Source organism: Phoxinus phoxinus (genome assembly GCF_949152265.1).
Source record: "Phoxinus phoxinus genome assembly, chromosome: 15".
Classification (NCBI taxonomy): domain Eukaryota; kingdom Metazoa; phylum Chordata; class Actinopteri; order Cypriniformes; family Leuciscidae; genus Phoxinus; species Phoxinus phoxinus.
Window position 1 is genome coordinate 28095574 of NC_136890.1, and position 19286 is coordinate 28114859.

Sequence of the window (19286 nt, forward strand, 5' to 3'; positions counted from 1 at the left end):
AATTTGTACACTAGTGTTTTTTTGTTTTTGTTTTTTCACTGCGAAGCTTATAGGCTAAATGTCATAGGCTTTATGTGATAGGCCTATAGCCTAATAGGCTACTTTATGCTTACACATTTATTTATTTTGCTAGTTGCCGTGTAATAAGCGGCATAGCCAGTTACATCGGGTCGAACACCGGTGATTATTGCAAAATACAGTGATTTTGTGGTATTGGCCGGCAAAATACATGATCTATTACATATGCAGTTGTGAAAGTTGATATATTCAGTCGGTACAAAGGAGTGGGTGCTGTGATCTGGACAAACCTGTCTCATCTCGCCCTCATTAATATTCTTTCTTGTATTATGTCTTGTTTTAGTAATTGACTTCAGCGCTACAAAGCGCTTCAGTGACACACACGGCATGCATAAACATGTGATCAAAATACAGTTAAATGCAAATGAATAGCTGGCCTACTCAGAATGAAGATCACTTTCCCAAATGGTTACAATCATATATAGGCTACAGACTGTGCCCTATATGGCATATCACTATGAGTAGGCCTATAACCTACATTTTAAAATGAACTGCAAAATGTAAGGCTGAAAAAATAGGTTTACTTTCCTCAGAAATCACTGCCTTTTGATATAAAAAAAATTTGCTCAGACCCCACAAGTTGTGAAGAATTTGGAAAATTCTCCCTGCATTTTTCCTCTCATTCAAATTAACTCTCTTTCTCTCTCTCTCTCTCTCAACAACATAGGGAAAACTGGGGTAAAATCAGCCATAAGGTAAGATGACCCCTTGTTTCTATATAGGCAGCCAAACACCATAAGAATTTGAAAGCATTTTCATAAAGAGGCAATCATTTTGATCAAAAAATTTAATTATTTCCTTTCCACATGAGTTCCAGCAATGTCTGGAGTTTGGATGATTTGAAGAAAACTATAGGGAAACTTGTAAACATCATCAGTTTAGTTAGACCTTCAAGCTGATAAATAAGTGAGATGATAGTTTGTGGTTCATCCTCCACTCTCTGTAAAAGCGAAACTCGCATGAAACTTTCACAGCCACAAAGCTGTTTTACAGAATTCTTCTGTGACAAAGTTGTTTTACCCCAAGTGCTCTGGTTTGGGGAAATGCCATCTGCATTAATAATTGAAAAAAAGCACTTTCTGTGTTTTCCTCAAGCGTGTCTCTATACTCAATACTCTTCCCAGGGACAGCTTCGCTCAGTGAGTATGTATTTATTAATATTTCAGAACCAAAACAAATAAACGCACATTTTTCATGCAGGTTTTTTTTAAAAAGGGGAAGCTCTCAGTACAGCCAAAGGCACAGAAATAATGTAAGTAATGGATTTATCAATTATTTATACGTAGGCCTATATATTTTTTTAGTATATAGTGGAGTGGTTGTAAGTTTGCTTTTTGTTCATAAAGGGTAAAACAAGTTTTTTGGTCATGTTGCTGTCATGCTCGTTCTACTCTCTCGATGAGCCACAACAATAAAACGGGCTCGGGATCCCTTAATCTCATTTAAAATCATTTTAACAGTTATGTGAGAACAGAATCTGGTGCATGAATGTTATGATTGCCTATAGCTTTTATTCTTTTACAGATGTGAAAGTAATAAGTGCAGGTTAGAGAACTGATGTCATTCTGACATTCAACTGAATAACTATGAAAAATAAGGCCTAAACTAAGAGTCAAATGTTCTTTTGTCCACAGATGGCCATGCTATGGTAAATAATTTTGTGCAATACAATCTTATCTATTTGGTTTAAAATTATATCACAAGCTTGGCCAAATATAACAATTCTTTTGTATCAAATGTACGTTTACCAGGCTTAAATTCCTTAAAATTGTTTGCAGCTGTTAGTTTATTTTTAAAGACACATTTGTGTATGTACAGCCTTTACTTTTCAAAATGTAGCCTAACAATAATAACCAACAGATTATTGAATAGTAGGCTTAGGCTACCTGTAGTGTTTTATAATCCTCTTTGTTATATTTCATTAGCCTATACTATATTAGTCATCGTAATAAATAATTTAATAACCTCAAACAATCAGACTTTATTTCATAGGTTCAGGTTGTTTGCACAAGTATTTAGAATAGGCCTACTCCATGTTCAGTTCTCACCTCGCTTTATTCTCATGCCATCCTTCGATTCTGCGCAAGAGGGCGCTATTAATTCATATTTTTTATATTTAACTTTTGAACTGTTGATAATATCATACCAGTTTCTATAATTCTATATTTAATTATATTTAATAATTCTATATTCTATATTTCTATTCTATTTTTTCAAACCGGACATAATGTGTTCATTTTGTTAAATCCTACTTATCGATGTTATTTCTTTGTGATTTGCACTTGCTTTCGCTAAACAAATCACTTCTTGGAAAGTGATATCATTAAGGAACAAAAACTATCAAAAAAAAAATAAAGAAACCCATGGAATATTTGTTTAAAAAATAATAATTTTCGCGTTAGTTTTTAACACTTCACGTAGCCTACGTGGGAAATAATTATAACACCTGACCTGCTTGAACAGTGAAATTATCTAAGAAAAAAATTACTTTGTTCACTTATTTGTGATTATATGAAACTAAAATAATTTCGAACTGGGTGTTTTTGTTGTTGTTGTTTTAATGTTGAAATACTTCATGACAGGAATGACCCGCCCTCGCGACTTTTGTCCAATGGGATTAACCCTGGTCTGACTAACTGTCACGTCCCTAGTAGATTATATCGAGTAAACTACTTGTTCTCAAGGAAGTTTATTTTCACAGCCGTTCATGCATTTCCACCCACATCTTTTTCAGGGGGCTCAGGACTGGTGAGTCCAAACAATCAGACCTCTGATACAGAGAGACAAATAAAGATGTGCTTCACTGCATGCAGGCGCAGGTGGACCAGAGAGATTTAAGAGAGAGAGAGAGAGAGAGAGAGAGTCTCGAACAACACCTTTACTTTTACCTGCTGAACTTTTTTTATATATATTATAGATGTCAACAGCAGCTAAGAAGTGAATTTGAAGACGAAGAGGAATAATCTGGGATAATAATAATATATTTTCATCAGAAGACCGATTCAAAAAGGTAAACAATGTTTTCCTTTGTTTATTTTAGATTTTTCATGTATTTTAGATAAGCATATAGGCTATGCTTAAAAATGTATAGGCTATGTATGGTTTAGATTTTAAAATATAATATAAATGTTTAGCTATTTATAAGAACTATTTTATAAAAGTTATTTATAAAAGCTTCTTATAAAATTATCAAACTTGTCTCAATTATTTAAACTAATTGTAGTGTGTTATAGACATGCAGCAGTTTCACGACGATAAACAATAAGAGATTGTGTGATGTTTGCTCCTACTTTTTGTGTCATACATCATTATCTGCTTCAAAAGTACTATGGTAGGCTACTATTACGTTTGAGCATTAAATTATAGTAATACCATGCTTTTTTTTTTTACCTATGTACCATGTTGTTTTTACTTTTATACCATGATATCATTCTACAGTAATACCATGTTTTTTGGCTATGTCATGTGGTAGTATTTTTTATTTTATTTTAATACCTTGGTGTTAATAACTTACCATGGTGTATATATTCAATCACTTTACCGTGGCACTGTTATAGTTTTTAAGTAGGCTAAGACCGCACAGTTTCAGCCTAAAAATGGAAGAAGAAAAAAAATCCTCTTTTTTTTTTTTTTACTCTCTCACCTGTTGTTGGTCATTCAAAAGATTCATTAATGAATCATTAAATCAAACCTGTGCCGGGATTGTAAATAAGAAAGGGACTCTCTTGAGGACACCTGATCCTTACAACTGTATGTGCCTGCCTGCGTAGGCACCCCCTCTCAGAGCGGCCCAGACACTGAAGCTCTTGTGTTATTCTTTCCAAACCTCTCTTTTTTTTTTACCTCAGGCCTTTATTACCATGGTAACCATGCGCAGACAGAGTGCAGCCTTGACTTTTTGCTATAACAAAGGAGAGAAGTTGGGGGAGGCTGGGTAGTAGGTGAACACATAGTAACCAGGCAAACGAAATGGCTTATGCCAAGTTCTGAAAGTGTTGTATGCATTCTTCTGTTGTTTTCTAAGACAGAAGACTTTTAAAGGGGTAGTTCACCCAAAAATTAAAGTTCTGTTATTAATTACTCACCCTCATGTTGTTCCAAACCCGTAATACTTTCGTTCAATCTTCGAAACACAACTGAGGGATCTGTCCCTTCATTGACAGCCACACAACTACCACTTTGAAGCTTCAACATGATCATAAAGAGATAAAACTCTTCGCTGATCATTGAATGTTTATATGTGAATAAAAGCCTAAATTAAATCTGCTCATCTTATAAAGTGATCGAGTCTCTTGAGAACTTTTGGACTAAACCGCTCAATTCATATGGTTTTACAACCTCTTTATGAACTTTTTTAAGCGTCAAAGTGTAAGTTGCGTAGCGGTCAATGGAGGAACAGAAATCTCTCAGATTTCATCAAAAAGATCTTCGTTTGTGTTTAGAAGATTGAAAGAAAGTCTTACAGGTTTGGAACGACATGAGGGTGAGTAATTCATAACAGAACTTTCATTTTTGGGTGAACTAAGCATTTAAATAAATTATAAATATATATTGAAGTGAGTAAAATCATGACATTACAATTTATAACATAAGGCATTATAAATTAAGAAAACAATACAAGGACTTTCATATCACATCTACAAATACAACAAAAGGTCTAGCAAGAATTTTTCAGGAATTTACATGTGCTATATTAAAACTGAGTATTTGATTAAGAGTATTTTTTCGAACGCAAAATATCTCAGTAGATTGCGCTGTATTTAATTTAGAAATATGTAACATGGTAACATGAAACTACAACTAACATTAGACCATAAAATAATATAACCTTCGATTATTAGACACATTGTAAGTCCTGTTTTGTCTAGTTTTGCCCTGTTTGTGACCTCATCCCCAGACCATATGATCTGAAATGAAACAAACGGCATATTTGGCAGGAATGGAAATCTGTGCATTTCAAAGTCAGTGCTGGACAATGGTTGAGATTGAGTTGAACTCCCACGGTCGGGCCTGTAAACAGTGGCTTTGTGTGGACAAACTCTGATCCCTGGTGCCGATGTCTCCGCTCTGCTCTCTGTTGTTACCTCACACTGATAAACAGCACGGTTATTTCAGCACAGTGATTTCACGGCTTGTGGTTTTGGGTAACGTCATTTTGGCCTGTCCATTAATAGAGGTCACTGACGACGTGCTGACCAAAGACATGTAAAAGGACAGTTCAACTATAAATAATAATTCTGTCATTGTTTACTCACACTGGTTTGTTTCAAACCCGTATGCGGTTATTTGTCATTTTTTCCAGAGTGCACAAAAGGATAATTACTGTCCATAATGACTATGTCTGTCATTTCTGTCAAACATAATAATAATTATATTCAGCAAGGAAGATATATTATATTCAGCAATGCATTAATTTGATCAATGTTATAATGTAATTCTGTCAAATAAATGTTAAACTTTAAACAGCACAAATGTTTTAACAAGAAATGTTTCTGAAGGATCATGTGACACTGAAGACTGGAGTAATGATGCTGAAAATTCAGCTATGCATCACAGGAATAAATTACATTTGAATATATATTTAAATAGAAAACAGTTATTTTAAATTGTAATAGCATTAAACAATATTGGAGTTTTTACTGTATTATTGGTCAAATAAATGCAGCCTTGGTGAGCGAAATCTAACTGGCCCCAAACTTTAATACATTCTTGTTTAATGTAATTTCATATAATTTATAAAATGATGATATAATTTAAGTTGTCAGATATTATAAAATTATTTGTTTAAGGAGTTTCCATGAACTCTTTTCAGTTAATAATTACTTATTTCAATCTATTCCTTACACAAAGCTATTGAGTTCCTTAGACTGGAATATAGTGCATTGTTTGAATTGGACCTTTTATGGTGTTTTTTGTCTTAAACAGTAAATTAATAACCTAATACATTTTCTGTTTGCTTGCAATACCTGAGTGATGCTATTCATATTGACACATTCAATTGCTTCTTTTAGCAAGTCATTGGTCATCATTGAGAGATGTTTGAGAAACAACCCTACGATAGTCCCCCGATGTACACTCCCCCTTCCAATGGCTTTGGACCACCGGGAAGCTTCAGTGACCCACGGAGTGAATTTGATCCATACCCTCCACCTCCAGGGTCCTACTACATTGGTGAGGAGGTGCCACAGCATTTCTACAAGTGGTTCTCCCCTCCGGGAATTGTAAAGATTATGATCGGGACAGTTATAATCCTCTGTCTGGGAATCTTCGCCTGCGTGGCCTCGACTCTGGTTTGGGACATGCAGTACGGATTAGGTTACGGATCTGGATATGGAAGTGGGTACGGATACGGAAGTGGGTACGGATACGGAAGTGGTGGATACGGAAGTGGTGGATATGGAAGTGGTGGATATGGTTACGGAAGCTACAATTCTTACCCGACCCCTTACTCGGCAAAGACCAGCATGATCGCCGTCGCTGCCATAAACTTCATCATCGCTTTGGGATTCTTTGCAGCCAGCTTCTCCAAAACAAACACGTTCCGCAGCAGGAAGTTCTTTCTTGTGGTGCTTATTGTCAGTTCCATAATGGCTGGGATTCAGGGCATTATAAACATTGTGTACATTGTAGGAGTGAACCCAATGGCCCAAAGCTCCACCAGCTCATACTACAACCCCATGCTTATGATGTGTCAGAACCTCTACGGAAGCAGCGTGTCAGGAATGGGGGCCGGCTTTCCTGTCTATAACCAGTACTTGTACCACTACTGCTACGTGGACCCTCAGGAGGTACCATTTAAACTTACAGGATGTTTGGAAATGTCTTTCTTTAATTTGTGTTTTCTTTATAGTCTACAAACAAAGGATTACAACAGACCATAACTTGTCCCTTATTGTGTAAAATCTGACAGGACGCCCACAATGGAAGCCTGATCTAACCCTAACATTGCATTTTGAAGAGCAATGCGTAGTAGATTTAAAAAATATATTTTTCAAAGTTCAAAGTTTCAGTCTTTCTACTTAAAAATGTCATGTTTAATTCAATGCTACTTGCTGATTCTTTGTAATTAACTGTGAAATTTACTTTCTACATTTTTTCTCAGTATATTTAGGTTGATTAAGTGATGTTAAATAGAATTTTTGGCATCATTTACTCACCCAAACCCATAAAACTTTCGTTCATCTTCAAAACAAATAAAGATATTTTTAATGAAACCTGCCAGATTTGAAAGTCCAAGTTCAAAACTGTCTCTGACGAAAGACATCCATATGAATCGAGCGCTTTAATCCAAGACTTCTGAAGAGATACGGTCACTTTATATGATGAACAGTTTATTTAGGCTTTTATTCACATATAAACATTGATCAACGCACATACATAAAGCACATCAAATATGGTAAACATAAGCTCGAACTTGCTTAATTGTTTGCGAAATGAAAGATGGATTTGGAATGATATTATGGTGAGTAGTTGATGAAAAAAATATATTTTTGTGTGAACTACCCTTTAATGATTCAAAGTGGAATGGATAGAATTAATTAAATAAATATAGATTTCTTTCTTAAAACAATGAATTTACTAGTTTAATTTAGCACAGGTTAAAAAAATGTTCAGTGTATTTCGTAAGTATAACCATAAATAAAAGTAGTCTTTCCTCAAAACAACTATTTTGTTTGAGAACAGTTACACCTCAAATAAATAAAATGTGCATTTTAATGGAAAATTGAATCCAAATGCTTTAAAAAATATGAATTGGGCTTCCATTGTGAGTGCAACACTTTTTCTGTTAATTTTTGCAAGCTAAGAAAAAAAGAGTCAAAATAATTGTGTATAATATGCAGTTTTTAATAACCCAGAACTTTCATTTTAATATAGAATATTTAATTATAAGAGGGAGATGATTATTAAGATAATACTTGTAGTATGCTAAATTATTATGCTAACACTTTACAATAAGGTTTCATTAGTTAACATTAGTTAACCTCATTAGTTAACATGAACTAATAATGAACAGCACTTCTACAGAATTGATTAATCTTTGTTAATGTTAATTTCAACATTTACTAATAACATTATTAAAATCAAAAGTTGTATTTTAACATTAGCTAATGCACTGTGAACTAACATGAACAAACAATGATCAAGTGTATTTTTATTAACTAACTTTGTTAACAAAGATTAATACAGTAACAAATATATTGCTCATGGTTAGTTCATAATAATACATTGACTTATGTTAACAAATGAAACCTTATTGTAAAGTGTTACCATTAGTTTAGCTTAGTATGATAAAAACATTTCTGTATGCATTGGACTTAACGATACAATTTCATCTTTCTCAGGCAGTTGCAATGGTTTGTGGGTTCATGGTTGTGCTGGCACTGGCTGTGGCAGCTTTCTTCTCCTACAGAACCAGAAGTAAAATCTGGCACTACGGGAAGCCAAACATCTACTGGGACCGGCCACTGATCGGAGGAACCGAGGGCAGAGATGTGGAGGATTGGGTGAGTTTCCATATTACCACGTTGTCTTCTAGGCTGAGACGTGCTGCATGAAAGATGAATCACATGGTCAATAACTACCGGTAAATGGCACACCCAGGTCAAAGTTGCATGAAGTGTCTTGCCTAAGCTGATGAAAATGAAAGGCCAGTGTCAGGCTTATAGTCTCTAAACTTAAAGCAAACAGTATTCCAATACATTTCATTGTGCAAGTTATAGGCTCCAGCAACATACCACAAGCGGTTTAATTCTGCTAAATTGTTTGTGATAGTCAATCAATACCTTTTGTTTAGGTATGGGAGCGGTTTATGGATGTTTTGAAGCCTTTAATAGTTTCAATGGCCTGTGCGACACTGGTGATAATTCAGTCACAAGGTTGAACGAATCGCTGATACGGTCTGTTTGTTAACGGCCAGCCTAGTTTCGCTGTGATTGATTATTAACCAAACTGAAAGAGTCGAGTAGCTTTTAACTTCTTGGGACTGTGAACTGTTAAACTTTTGTAATTCCCGGACGGTTTGGAAGCATACTTGAATTAGTATTATTTGTTTGCTATTCATTGAATAAATTAAATGTTGAAGTATACACATATTTATTAGAAGTGTTTTTAATGGCCAATATTGATGGAGATATTAAAGAGTGTAGCAGTTTCAAATTAAATATATATTTCATTTAAACCTTGAAATTACAAAATACATTACAAAATATACTTTGAGTAGCAGGAACATACATTTATAATCTTAAAATGCATTTTGGGTAAATGCAATCTATCTAGAAGCATATTTATAAAAAATATTTAATATGGATGAAAAATAGTAGATAGAAAGTAGCTAAAACTTAACAAAAACAGATTTATTCATGTACATCTATTTTAACAATATTTTTGCAATCGTTTTTCGCCAAAGATTTCTGAAATTAGATGAATACTCATTTACATAGTATGTAAATTAGCTGTCAGTAAGTCCTGTAACTAACCAAACTGTTCATCAGCTATGCGAGACTTGTTATCATCTAATGTTGCTTATTTTAAAAATAGCTAAATATATCACACTAGCCAGAATATAGTTGTCACACTGTGGTTTCCTCAGGAACAGACTGAAGACTCCGATTATAGATACACACACTCAAACGTTAATAATAGTGATCTGGAACAAGCTGACAGGCAGGGAAAACACACATACACGCAACGGAGATCGGACAAAGACTGAAAGAAGGGGTGCAATGCATCTTAAATGGCAGAAACGAGATAACTAATCATACACAGCTGGGACAAATGAACTCATAGTGATAGTAACCGTAGAAACAAAAGAAGAGGAGGGAAAAGAACAAAGGAAAACAGCAACCAATCAAAACACAAACTGAAACAACTCCAAACATGAACTGACACGTGACAATAATAACGTATGTTTGCATTGCATGTACGATTTAATTTGTGTTGCAGAACGGTGTGTTTCAGTGGTACAGTACATTTTGTGCTGTGTAAAAGAACATGAGTCAGGTTTTGTGTATGTGTGCATCACACAGTAACATTGCATTACTCATTGTGACTCTTGAAAAAGAGGAGCAATTCAAGGAATAAAGGTTATTTTAAAAAACAGGCTTTTTTTACTTTAATTTAATTGTGATCAGATTAAAGGAGTGTGATTTCACTTTTCTAACTTTAGTTAGTGTGTAATGTTGCTGTTTGAGCATAAACAACATCTGCAGCAAAGTTACAATGCTCAAAGTTCAAAGCAAAGGAGGATATTTGCTTTTAAAGAAAAGGACTACAACAAACGGCTGGTAGGGCTACACGACATTCCTCACGGGTTAGTGACATCACCAACCCTAAAATTTACATAAACCCCGCCCCCGGGAACACGCAGTCCATGTTGAGAAGAGGAAGAGTTGTTGTAGTCAAGCACATTTGTGAGTCTGATCAAACTTTAGCATCCATCTTTTCACATGCAATAGAAAGTCACTCTGTGTGCATCTCACAACAGTTCCTATATGAGCGATTTATAGATTACCATGACAGAATATCCTAATTGAAGATATTAACTCAACATCAGCAACATAAATGCATCAACTAACCATTCAGAGACGTCCTGTTGCATTCTACATGTTGTCACTTCTTCTTGAGTCTCTCCATCTTTGTCTGACTCCGTTTTAACATTAAACGCAATATTCCTCAATTAAATAATTCCCATCTAAGATATACGCAGGTTGAGTTTTGATAGTAGTGTGCTGAAACTCACAGTTATGGCAAGGGCCAAGGGGCGTAACATTTCAGAAAATCATTTGAAGCGGTTGACCAATCACAACACACCTGTCCAGCCAACCAATCAGAGCACAATGTGCTTTCCAGAAGACATTGCTTCATAGAGACAGGAAATAAACAGGGATGCGTTTCCCAAAAGCATTGTAAGCCTTAAGGGTACGTTTACTCAACACTGTTTTCAACTAAAAACGGAAAACTTTTTATGCATTATGGCTGTTCATTTACACAACAACAGCGTTTTGGGGGCCTGAAAATGCAAAAAATTTAAAACGAGATTGAAAGTGCAAGTTTTTGATACCGATACCGTTAAAAACGCGAATGTTTGAAAGCGGTGACGTCATGCGCATTACGTGTTCAGTCTATAGGTGCGTATTTTCTTTACAAAGTGACATCGCCAACTACTGGCCTGGCATGAATAATACAGTGTTTTTAGTCGTTTGCGTGGATTTGTGTGAACAGGGATTGTTTTGACAACCTTGTTGCTGAAAACGCAAAGGAAAAACTCTCCGCTTTTAGTACATCGTTGTTGTGTAAAACATACCCTAAGTAGATAGTAGAACCTTTGCCACCAATGGTGTCTACGATCAACTTAGCTCACGATGCTTTTGACAAACACAGCCCAGAGGAAAAGTGCTGCAACAATGTCAAATATAACATTTAAGCCTATTCTAGTAAACCCTAGTACCTAGTCTAGACTCTAGTAAAGGGCGTGATGTGGCCTCTAATTGTTTTTCCTAGACAGATCAAATGGAGAGCTAATGGCTCCTCAGATTGTCTCCCGAGACCCTAGAAAATGTGTCTCCTTTAGCATTTCAGAAGAGATCACACTGTGCTCACTGCTCAGATTTACCAAGATACCAATGTCTGCAATAAAAACTCTTGAGAACTCAGTATAAACTTAAACTTTGCTCATTACATTTCAAAAACCATCCATAATTCTAAAGCTCTATACTCTTGTCTTAGCGCAGGTTAAAATGGCCTCATTTGTTTCTATTTAACTTCTGGGAATTTAAGGAGAAATGTCTAAGACAAAGTTGCTAACTTAAAATCCTCCTGAGCTATAAATGAGCAACTTCTAAGCAATAAATCTTTGGTCCAGTCTGCAGGTTGTTAATGAACCTGTAGCTGCTAGTAGAGGCTCTGTAGGGTGCAGTTTGATTTTGGATTAAGTCCATTGGAAACATAATTACTACCATCATGAGACTGGCCTGCCTCTCTCTGCCCTGGTGCTTTCAGTAGATCTATGAGATCTGACAGCGTTCCACACACTCCCTTTGAATACCTTTCTCTCCTTGCCTTTCTATCTCTCCTTCACTTTTTTTCTTGTGTAAAAGGAGGTCACGGGCACGAAACGACCCTCTTTTTAGTTCTCAAGCATTCTTTCCCTGCTTATGTAGCGTGATCACGGATCAGTGCTTGCAGTAGCTCTTGCAGGGAAAGCATTGTTGGAATTCCTGGATGACTTGGGCTCTTCTATACAGTGGCTTTTCCCCTTCTCCCCAGCTGCAAGGAAATGCTCCTCCACCCTCTTTCCTGCTGCGTCCTCCTCCGAACACACACAGTCACATACAACCTCTCCAGAACAAGACAAACAATCCCTTCCACACATGTACCTGCTTTCATTGTTATAGCAGTGTACTGCTCGGAATAGTTTTTCCTTTTATTCACATGGCCACTCATTTGTACACCTTTGTATTTTAGAAACAAATATTATAAATAAGGAGCTTTTCTGACACTCATATTGAACTAGAAGTCATAACTATTGGCATTGTATGTTTGTCACAAAACTTACATGCCGAGAACATCCTCTGAAATCAAACTTAAACAGGAAGCACTTTTGCTTCTTATTCGCTGCGGACTTTCCTGTACGTTAGCAGGAGGAAAATAAAGTCTAAACAATGGTTCCAAAATGGTTTCTGTGTTTGTATAATGTTCTGCACAGAATTCAGTTTTAAAAAACTGGATTCAAGACAGATTTATGATTGAATAATTTAGTCTTACATTATAGAAATATACATAACATACTTATAGGTAGGCATAAGCTTATACAAATAAAACTGATATTTTTTTATTTATTTTAAGTAACTTTGCGAAAGATTTTAACAGCAAATATGCATTAAATTGATCAAAAGTGACAGTAAAAACATTAATAATGTTACAACAGATTTCTATTTCAAATGCTTTTCTTTTTAACTTTATACATCAAAGAATCCTAAAAAAAATGCATAATGGTATCTACAAAAATATTAAGCAGCACACCTGTTTTTAACATTGATAATGATACGAAATGATTTCTGAAGGATCATGTGACACTGAATACTGGAGTAATGATGCTGAAAATTCAGCTATAAATAAAATGGATCTTTATTTATTGATTTTATTTAGCCACTTTGGATAAGAGCCACTGCTAAATGACCTTGTATGTAGAAATATTCCTGTTAATCTTAAACAATCTTAAAGTTGAAAAAACACTGAGACCTTTTGCCTGTCATTATCTGAAAAATGTTGCTTCCTGATTTTACGCACGTCAGACTCTTTGTTCAGATATGTATCGAAGTTTGCAGACTTTGTACTAAACGGGAAGTTTGTTCCTTTTTCAGGTCAACCGTGTACAGGATGGACAGAGCGTGCGGGAGGCGTCCATGGTGTTTTCAGAGAAGATGACTCCTGTTCTGGTTTCTGCCCCCAGTGTCGGCTCCATTCCCCTGAAGACTGGCAGTGTCTTTAGCTCGGAGACCCACAATATTATCGGGTGAGTGAGTGAGTGATCCGGGCCGGCCCTGGCCTAGCTGGAGAATTGAATGCTGAGCTCCATGTAAACAGGCAATATTGCATGACCCTGCTAAGGAAATTTTGGCGGCAACTTTATTGCTTAACCCTTAAACAGGCAACATGTACCACAGGATACATACTATTTATTATCTTGGAGGAGGCATGAGAAAGAATCTTTCATCAAATTCTGTTATCATTATCATAGTTGAGTCTGTTTGGAGCATGTGGCTCACATGACTTCAGGTTCAAATCATTTCTCGTTTTATTAGTTTGACCTGAAGCCAACGCGCCCGCCCATAGTTCTGGACATTCTGACTTTGTAGAAAGTAGGCATATATTAATCTTACTTAAGCAAAAAATGCAAAACAACGGCTAATATTAATTGTGAACATTGTCTTTGTTGAAAAAGAAAATTAAGTCATACTGTATGTTGCTTCTGATTTTGAATCTGTATCCCCTGAGATTACGTAGTAAAAAAAAAAAAGGATTATCCGCAGTATTGACAGTGAGTGGTGTCTCAAGATAAACTGGACCCCTGTACAGGTTATTGTATTATTGCCAGGGGTGCACATAACTTTTTTTGGTCTGGTTCTCAAGGCAGCACCTGCATGCTACTTGGCACTCACACTTTACTCGGCACACTTATCATACAAGCTGTCTTTCCTCCTGACTGCTCTCCTCTTTTCTGTCGTCTTTTCTCTCGAACATGGTAGATGATGTCTTCAGGATTACTTAGAAAATGATATGTTGTATCATCAATTAATTACATTATATGATTGATTAGGGATGGAGCTAAACATACAAGAAATGTGTATGGCGTAAGTTTTGGACGCTTGGACGTCATACATGCAGTATATTTTGCATATTGCTTTTTTTTTTTTGTATCAAATAAATCATAGAAATAAATACTCTAATAGGGCAACGTATACTGGGATATACATCTCATAAAATCTAAACTATATCAAACATTTTAAAAAGTCCAGATGATATAAAAATGTGACATGAAATTATATTTTTGCTGATCAATTTCCACTCTTGTCTGTTTAAAGGTCATTTGAAATTGCATTCCAGTTGTTCATACACTACTGATCAAACGTTTGGGGTCAGTAGGGTTTAAAACAATTTTTTTAAAAGAAGTCTCATGGTCACCAGGGCTTAATTTATTAGATAAGATAATGTTATTAGAATTTAGCTGATTTTTCAGCATCATTACTCCAGTCTTCAGTGTTACACGATCCTTCAGAAATCATTCTGATGCTTATTTGCTGCTCAAAAGCCCAAACTTTGGAACGATAGTGTGCAGTTTACCACCGATTAAAACTAGCCGGTGCTGTGGTATTTTTAGACTTTTTTTTTGTGACCTTTGCTAGATGAAGTTAGGTCAGCAGTGCTATTGTGCTTTTAAATTAGTTATCTGGGCCATTAGTCTGGCTAATGATCTGGGCCATTAGTTTCATGAAGTCAGGTTAGATTACACCAGTATGACGTGTCTTGGCCTGAGATCAAACTAGCTGCATTTTTTAATCAGATGTTCTTTCACTATAATTTGTTTTTAAATTAAGTTTCTCCCTCCATGTCTGCCTCTGTCTCTCTGTGTGGCTCTATGAGCTTTGATGGTATTGATTCAATATAAATGAATGAATTCATATCCTTTTTCTATAGACAGTGTTGGCAAAGTCCCTGTTAAGATTTAACAAACAGGCAATGTCTCTGTAAAAGATGATTGGCTCTTCATTTCTTTTAATAGTCAACATTTATTGGAAAACAAGCACAAAAAAAATCACATTGAGGTACAATAATAAGCTATTTTGCTAAGTACTGTTTTGGCTATACTTGTGAGGGCCATATTTTCTAAAATGTCCTCACGAACACCAATATTTGAAATGCTTATAACTTGAATAAATAATATTTTACTACAAAATTGCCAACATGTTTCTGTTAATGCTATATTTAAAAACAGGGTATAATAGTCTAAATATGAAAGAAAAGAAAAAAAAATTATGAATCTTTCACATTAATCATGTTTCTGATATGCATTTCCTCATTCAGTTCATTAATTTCCTCATAACTACACAGTCTTAACCCCCCTTTTCTCAGATTGTCATACAGTATTCTGAAGAATATTTCGATTGTTGCCTTGATTCTCTGTTCGGATACAGTAGTAACGTTGGTCTTTCCTCCCACAGTTACCCTGAGCGCTCTTTCAGCCACCCATCTCACTCTACATCCCCGTCAGGAGAAGTGAGCTCCAGCCCCTCCGACCAGACCGACACCATCCGCAAACCGTCCGCCTCCAGGGGCAAGAGACGCAGGAGGAACCCTGAGCTGGACGAGTCCCAGTACGAGACGGAGTACACCACGGGAGGAGAGACGGCCAACGATTTTGATGAGGATCTATGGACACGGTGAGGCTCCGTTTTAGTAATGCATTCCCTTGGACACTGCATGGAAGTTTATAGGGGGGAGAATCATCTCTGCCACGCATGTCCACATGATAACATCATAGACTAATTTTGGTTATTAGGGTCACAGGCTGTTGCAAACGTGTGCATGTTTACATGAGTTAAAAAAACAGACCATGTTGGACCATGAAAGGAAAATCTCTTAGCAAGCAATAAACCTATGGTCTCATTTGTTTTAATGATACATTTTACAGCATTTATTGACATTTGTTAATGTAAGTTTAATTTTTCATTTTAGTTCACAAAAAAATGTATTGGTGAAAGTTGAGATTAAAATGAACCAAGATTACTAAATGTAGAAACTATTTTCATTGTTAGTTTATTGTTAATTAATGTTAATCAGTAAAAACCTTTCTTTGTAAAGTGTTACCCAATATAAAATACTTGTATTCACTGCATTATAACTAATTCTAGCCATATTTTCTCACTAGTTTGCTTTTTATTTCCTTTTTTTTTTTTTTTTTTTTTTTTTTACATAAATGAAGACTATAGAGTTTAAAGTTTGGGTAGCCACAATACTCAGAGTAAATTACCACAATTTCAGCCAATACTGATGTCACATTAGCAAAATTTGGGTATATAGTGGAATTTTACAGAAGTGAAATCTTGGCAAATAGCAGAATTTCACATTAGCGAATGTTGATATTTTACTTAAGCAAAATTTCAGCACTTCTCTGAATTTTACAAAAGCTAAATATCAGTGAATGGTAGTATTTCACATTAGCCAAATTTCGGTGAATGTTAGTATTTTACATTAGTGAAACAAAATAGCTAAATTTCGCTGAGCAATGGTAAATGTGTACTCCTTTACTCTGTTAATGGTGGGTGTTTTTCTGCGTTGTGGCAAATAAAAGGCTGTCAGCTCAAACTCCACAGCAGTTAATCCATTAAATACCATCATTGTTGCCTTGATCAAAATGCTTAACTCTAGGTCGCTCCAAAGGGATTGTTGTTAAAAAAAAGTGGATAACATTTCTTAGGATAAATGTTTATTAAATAATTACCAAATGACTATTGATCCCCTTTATCTTTTTCTGCATTAAAGCTGAATATACATAAGTCGCAGCAAGTATCACAACATCCATGTTCCTGTGTACTTCCATGTTAACTGCCTTCTGTTTCATTCCCAATCAGTCTGTATCCGGAGATCACGTCTGATCCCCAGCGACACGAGTATAAGAAAGAGTTTGACTCGGACCTCAGGACCTATAAGGAGCTGTGTGCCGAAATGGATGACATCAGCGATCAGATAAACAAGCTCAGCAGAGAGCTGGACACACTTGATGAGGGAACGTCCAAGTACCAGGTGAGTGACTGAAACATTTTAGATTAAAAGTTCAACACCCTGTTGTTCAAATGCATGACTTTCTTTTTTATCTCACGTTATAGGCTGTAGCAGAGGAATATAATCGTCTGAAAGACATAAAACGGGTGAGTCTTGATCACAAAACTTAAGAATGACTAAACATGTGACTCGCATTCATAGTAATAGATGCTCTGCTTTTTGATGTTAATATGAGGCTCTCTTTCCCTTATTCTCTCTGCTTAGATGCCAGATTATCAAAACAAGAAGCACCAATGTCGCAAACTGCGCCACAAGCTTTTCCATATTAAACGAATAGTTAAGATCTACGACCGTGGTCAGTAATAAGCTAACAACGCTCTCCTTTTTCTACATTTTTGCATTTAACTAATCATGGGCGGCCATGACGAAGCCTTTAAATGACTGTGTGACCAAAGCTGCCCGAATCCTAAACTGCTGTAACATTGGCTTCACCCGGTGCTTATGATTAACCTGAGCCCTAAAGATGGTTGCCTTGGAAACGAGGTCCTTTCAAAGTCTTTCCATTTCCTGGAACATGTTTTTTCACTGGAAACATCTGCTTGACTTCATATAGCCTGTAAAATGCCATAAAGCATTCAGATATTGTCATTGTGTTGTTTGTGTGTGATTTGGGTGTGAGTTCTAACCTCAAGGTCAGCTGATTACAGCGGTGCATGAGTTTGTACTTTGGACAATCCTTTTCCGACTGAGTAATTTGCACCTGCATAGACATCAATGCAGTCAGTTTCCTTGTGTATGACTGTAGGTGAGTTAAGTGTGCTTTATTGTGAATGCTTGTGAATGTGATTGTCAAGGTGTAACAGTGGGTCACTGCTTATTTTCAAGTCAGAAACCATGAAAGTTATCATTTCCAGAACAGTTCCCAAGAACAACTGAGATATTTAATCTCGCACACCATTAAAAAATATTGTCTTTTCATTTTTTTTAAACAACTGACTGCCTCTGTGAAAGAAGATAATATTTGGAATTTTAAATCACAAAGCGAAACTGGAATTTTAAATTCAGTAGCGATAGTAAAACCAGTGCCAGTGGTACACTATGCAAATTTGTACACATATGCAAGAATTCTGTTAATGTAGCTTTAGATGTTTATGTTGCATTTGATTCATTTGGGGGATATTGTGATTTTCACACTATTTTTGAAACAAATAATAACTGCTTAATTTCTAACTAATCAACTATCTATGCAAGATCAAATATTGAAGTTCCATTTGTTTTATGTTGTTATAGACATCAAATAAGTTTTGTTCAGAGGTTGTTTTGGTTGTTTACCGTTTTGTATGAACACTGAAAAGATTTAAAAGTAACCTTTATAGGGCATTCATTTTCAGCTGTTAATGAGATAATGCTTTTTTTGTTTTTCTCATGTGCATAACAGCATTTATGTTTATCTACATATTTGTTGTCCTTTCTATTTTCAATAAAGTTTTGTATTTTAAGTTTGATCTACAGCCAGGTTATTTACGGTGTAAAGTTTTGTTTTCATTTATAAATGCAGAACAATATGAAAATATGCAAATAACATCAATAGCAAAGTAGAAAATGTAGTAGAGGTTAAAATTAAGGTACTATAATATATAATTATTTACGTAATTTAAAAAGTGTAAGATTAATTGAATATCAATGTCACGTATAAGATTATGTATGTATTTATTATTATAAATAAAGTACATTTTTCAACTTAGGACATGCGTCGTCGAGTGTATAAGAGCAAATGGGATAAGACATGCTAGACACCCGCGCCCTCTGCTGGATGTCTTTTAAATAGCAAGGCCAGAAAAGGCTCTCCATGAGGCAAATACGAAAATATACGAGGAGTCCTTCGGCTTCGTCCGGAAACTTTACGGAAATACACGATCGATGAACAC

General features: G+C 35.6%; 1 protein-coding gene across 2 annotated transcripts; it reads left to right on the plus strand.

The window, feature by feature from the left end:
* Nucleotides 1–2737: 2737 nt before the first annotated feature.
* On the plus strand, nt 2738–19101 carry LOC307012046 (occludin). Of its 2 annotated transcripts, XM_079638264.1 has the most exons (9): nt 2738–2826; nt 2996–3088; nt 6090–6866; nt 8421–8582; nt 13440–13591; nt 15798–16016; nt 17208–17379; nt 17463–17504; nt 17623–19101. In XM_079638264.1, exons 3-9 carry the CDS (start codon nt 6114–6116, stop codon nt 17719–17721), a joined length of 1599 nt encoding a protein of 532 aa, XP_079494390.1. In that variant the 5' UTR covers nt 2738–2826; nt 2996–3088; nt 6090–6113; the 3' UTR covers nt 17722–19101. The 2 variants fall into 2 exon arrangements, with proteins under 2 accessions (XP_079494390.1, XP_079494389.1); XM_079638263.1 differs by lacking the exon at nt 2738–2826 and having other exon boundaries at nt 2949–3088.
* Nucleotides 19102–19286: the final 185 nt, after the last annotated feature.

Coding starts and splice junctions, on each gene's coding strand:
- LOC307012046 (XM_079638264.1), top strand. CDS start 6,114: ATGTTTGAGAAACAACCCTACGATAGTCCCCCGATGTACACTCCCCCT. Junction 6,867..8,420: donor GCTACGTGGACCCTCAGGAG/GTACCATTTAAA, acceptor CATCTTTCTCAG/GCAGTTGCAATGGTTTGTGG. Junction 8,583..13,439: donor GCAGAGATGTGGAGGATTGG/GTGAGTTTCCAT, acceptor TTCCTTTTTCAG/GTCAACCGTGTACAGGATGG.